This window comes from Heloderma suspectum, chromosome 3, assembly GCF_057233095.1.
Source record: "Heloderma suspectum isolate Gila_16-S chromosome 3, 16-S_ref, whole genome shotgun sequence".
Lineage (NCBI taxonomy): Eukaryota > Metazoa > Chordata > Lepidosauria > Squamata > Helodermatidae > Heloderma > Heloderma suspectum.
The window spans coordinates 330,434,413-330,438,786 of record NC_139460.1 but is presented as its reverse complement, the minus strand read 5'-3'; the positions used below and the strand labels follow the sequence as shown (position 1 = coordinate 330,438,786).

General features: G+C 54.9%; 1 protein-coding gene across 1 annotated transcript; it reads right to left on the bottom strand.

The window, feature by feature from the left end:
* Nucleotides 1-2,638: 2,638 nt before the first annotated feature.
* Nucleotides 2,639-4,162, bottom strand: LOC146351820 (uncharacterized). Its single transcript, XM_084847900.1, has 2 exons — nt 3,854-4,162; nt 2,639-3,115 (listed from the first exon to the last, which is right to left on the bottom strand). The coding sequence occupies exons 1-2, from the start codon at nt 4,160-4,162 to the stop codon at nt 2,639-2,641; spliced, it is 786 nt and encodes a 261-aa protein (XP_084704026.1).
* Nucleotides 4,163-4,374: the final 212 nt, after the last annotated feature.

The window sequence follows — 4,374 nt, the reverse complement described above, 5'->3', positions numbered from 1 at the left end:
AAGTGGGCTACATGAAACAATGAGCCAACAATGTGATGTGGCTGCAAAAAAGGCCAATGCTCTTTTGGGCTGCATTCATAGAAGCATCGCTTCCAAATCCCGGGAAGTACTAGTTCCCCTCTACTCAGCACTGGTTAGGCCTCATCTGGAGTACTGTGTCCAGTTCTGGGCACCACACTTTAAGAAGGATGCAGACAAGCTGCAGAGGGTTCAGAGGAGGGCAACAAAGATGATCAGGGGACTGGAAACAAAGCTCTATGAAGAGAGACTGAAAGAACTGGGCATGTTTAGCCTGGAGAAGAGAAGACTGAGGGGAGATATGATAGCGCTCTTCAAGTACTTGAAAGGTTGTCACAGAGAAGAAGACCAGGATCTCCTCTTGATCATCCCAGAGAACTTGGCATTTATCCCTATTAAATGTCATTCTGTTGTTTTCTGCCCAGCGCTCCAGCCTATCAAGATCACTTTGAATTCTCTTTCTGTCTTCCATGGTATTAGCTATCCCGCCCAATTTTGTGTCATCTGCAAATCTGATCAGCATTCCCTGCACCTCCTCCTCCAAGTCATTAATACAAACATTGAAGAGCACTGGGCCCAGGACTGAGCCCTGCGCTACCCCACTTGTTACCTCTCCCCAGTTGGAGAAAGTCTTATTGAGAAGCACTCTTTGAGTCCGATTCTGTAGCCAACTGTGGATCCACCAGATCGTTGTTTCATCTAGCCCACTTTGAGCTAGTTTGCTCATCAGGAGATCATGGGGCACTTTGTTGAAAGCTTTGCTGAAGTTGAGGTATGTGATGTCTACAGCATTCCCACGGTCCACAAGGGAGGTTACTTGATCAAAAAATGAGATCAGATTCGTCTGGCAGGATTTGTTCTTGACAAATCCATGTTGGCTTCGAGTCATCACTGCATTCTTTTCAAGGTGCTTACGGATGATGTATAAAGAATTTTCTAAATATATCAGAAGCAGGAAACCAGCTATGAGGGCAGTTGGACTGTTGGATGATAATGGAGTTAAAGGAGCGCTAAAGGAGGACAAGGAGACTGTGGAGAAGCTGAATTAATTATTTTAATCGGTCTTCACCGCAGAAGATGTAGGACAGATACCTGAGACAAATAGTGATGACAAAAGAAGTTCTCGACCTTATTTATAAACTGAAAGCAAATAAATCACTGGGCCCAGATATTATCCATCCTAGAGTTGTCCCATTCGCTTCATGAACTGCCTGAAGGACGTAGGGCCCTTGTGGGCAGGTTCACCCGCCGTTCCCTATCCAAATCTTCCGGAGGGATTTCTGTGGTAAATCAGCTTCCACCCTGCACCCTGAGCATTGCAATAGTTTCAGAAGCTTGTTCAATTCTCTTCAACAGGAGGCCGGTCTCCGATGTCGTTGGCCCGTGTGTCACTGGGGCCTCAGGGCTTTAAACAGTTTTGATGCACTGCAATGGGAGCTGCACCCCTCCCTTGCTTCTGTCAAAGGCTGTCTCGATTTTCCAGCAAAAGGCTCCGCCAGCTGCGACACAGACCTCTGGCTGCAGCGGCCCGGCCAAGCCAGTCGCCCCACAGCCCGCAGCGCGCTCCCGTGCAGGCAGAGGCAGCTGTGGCCCGTGGTGTGCAGGCGCCATGCTGGGCCTCCTGCCTCCGTGCTGACTCCCCCTGCGGCAGTGGAGGGCGGACTGCAGGCTGCCAGGGCTTCTGGCTTCACCTGGCTAGAGATGAGTCTTTGGCAGGCCTCGGGATGTGGCCCACATGAGCAGTGGGTGCGGGCTGGGAAGGGCCCCTGTCTGTGCTTCGGGTGCAGAGCAAGCCAGCCACAGGCCTGCCGCAGGGACAGAGCTCAGCCGCCGCCGCCGCATCGGAATGGCAAAGAAAGAGCGATCAGGCTTTGGACGGCGGCAGAGGCCAGAGGGAGGGGGCCGACAGGAAACGGGCGGGAAGGAGCCCAGCCCTCTTTCATTCAGCAAATTTGGGAAGAAAACACACTCAGCCCATGTAGTCACTGATGCACATAACCTAGAAAACACCCTCCAGCCCCTGTGTTCAATCAGCTGAAGATCACCAGGAAGCCTGGAGGAACAGGGGCTTGTTCATGGGCAAGCCGGCTGGTCCAGCTGCAGCCACCAGCAGCCAAGCTGGAGCTGTCAGCTTCACCTTGCCCAATACAAACAGCAGCAGCAGTGAAGCCTAAACTTTGGGGTGAGATGGGGGGTGGTCCCTGGCAGGGCTGGAGGGACAGAAGTGAACAAGAAGAGGGGGAAGCCACCCTGAAACAAAGGTGTGGCCAGCACTGTTTCCACCTGGCCCATTTCAGACAGCAATGACCTTTGCATGGCAGGGTGCTTTCCGTGGTGGCACCGCCACACTGTGGAGCAGATGCCCAAAGGCAGGTGTCCTGCCCCGCCCTGCTCATTGCTGGAATTCCACTGGAGCATGGATCCCCTTTTAATGTTTTGCAGTCTAAGCTAGGCTGGCATGTGCCCTACTGGACAAAGAATAGTCCTCTGCCTGAAGGGCTCTCAGGGACAGTCCTCTGTCTGAAGGCGTCCTCTGCTTGAAGAGCAGTCTGGCCAAAACCCCTCTGGCCTGGAACTGCTTTGTTTTACCTCTCTGTCCCATGGCCTGCGCCAGCGGGGCTCAGCAGTGGAAACCAGCATCCTTCTTAGCCACAGAGCAAGTTGGCTGTTTTGAAGGATTTTCCTTTGCAGTCATGATAAATAGAGCAAACATCGCCATCCGTGTGCAGCTGCTGTGGAAATGTTTGCTCATGGATGGCACAGCCAGCTTTGCTCTGATTTCGGAGACTGCAGAAGCAGAAGCTCTTTCCTTTTCTGGTTCAGCATTTGCCTTGGTGCACGACAAGAGGGAATCTTCCTTCGGAGGCTGGGGAGCCATGGCCGGGACAGGCCGGGTGGCCTCCCTGGGAGCAGATTTCCTGGCTCTGCTGGAGCAGCAGCGACTCAAGGCCCCAGCTCTCTTTGGGGGCTTCTCCACAGGGTCAGGAGACCCCAGGCGCACTGAAGCCTTCACACAGCACTCTCCTGCATTTCTGTGGAGGGGTGCATGTGTCAAGGATTTAGCCAGATTTGCCACGGGGGGGGGGGGACGTTCCACCTGCAGTGAGAATAAGGTGACAGATGGGGGAGGAAAAATCCAAAATCCAGTTAGGCAAATAACTGATGGAGAAGCTTCCCTGCTGCGGCTTCTACATCACAACCCTGGATAAGGAGCTTGGGAAACTGTGCCATGATCATTTCCTTAGGCCCAGCCACGGGGACTTCGGTCGTTCGGGCAGAGGCTGTAGTGCAGTGCTAGCATCGCTGCTATGCACACAGAAGCCTCCCCACTACCCCCCCGCATGGCAGCCTCCATTAAAAGGGGTCTAATCACAGAGGCAAGCTGTGCGTGGCCTCTCCACCCAAGAGCTGCCGGGGGAGGGGGGGCTGCCACGTGGAGAGATGGGCCTGGGCTCAGGAGCCAAAGGCCTGACTCTGTGAGAGGAGTCGCTGCTTGTGCCCATCATGCCTCCCTCCCCCCGCCCAGGGCAGCGCCAGAATGTGCCTGCTCCTCCTCCTCCTGGGTAAGCTGAAACAGGAGAGCCAGAGGAGTGTGTGTGTGTGGGGGGGTCAGGCCTGTGTCCCCCTTGTGCCCAGCCAGCTGTCCCTCAAAGTACCCAGGCTGCTGCCTGCTGTTCTGCCTGGGAGTAGGCAGGACCATTGGGGGGGCGGGGGGCTCTTCTCCCGCTGAGGCTGTGTGCGGAGTGGCTGCAGCACATCCAGCTCTTGGCTGAGCTGGGGCAGCCTCTCCTTGCCCTCAGGTTGCCCTCCATTTGCCCGGGGAGGGGATGCTCACCTCTCCACTGCTGCATCCCCCTCCAGCAGGCCCAGGACCCAGCACACCGGCCTGAGAGTGGTTCTTCTCTGTGGGAGGAGTGTCTTTGCAGCGGTGCCAGAACTTCACCCTGGGCCACGAGTCAGGTGGGGCAAGGCTGTTGGGAGGCTTCCAGCGGGTGGTTGGCCAGTGAAGCCCAGCCCGGAGCAGGAAGGCGCCTTCTTTCACATATTCCATGGCTAACAAAAGGCTCTGGACACCAACCTGTGTCTGAAGAAATGCATGACGGAAGCACAGCCCTGCGGGGCGGACGGTGGCTGAGCTACACATCCTTAGGAAATAACTAAGCTTGAATCATAGAATAGTAGGTTGGAAGTGGTCTACAAGACCATCGAGTCCAACCCCCTGCTCAATGCAGGAATCCAAGTCAGAGCATCCCTGACAGATGGCTGTCCAGCCTTGTCTTCAATGCCTCCAGTGGGGGAGAGCCCCCACCTTCCTAACTCATGGGTTCCATTGTCGTATTGCTCTAACAGTCAGGA

Bases quoted from the DNA above. Each gene is read 5' to 3' on its own strand.
- LOC146351820 (XM_084847900.1), bottom strand. From the start codon at position 4,162: ATGTGTAGCTCAGCCACCGTCCGCCCCGCAGGGCTGTGCTTCCGTCAT. The intron at 3,116-3,853 runs GTGAGCATCCCC...TTCTCACTGCAG, and splicing joins GGGGATGCAGCAGTGGAGAG to GTGGAACGTCCCCCCCCCCC.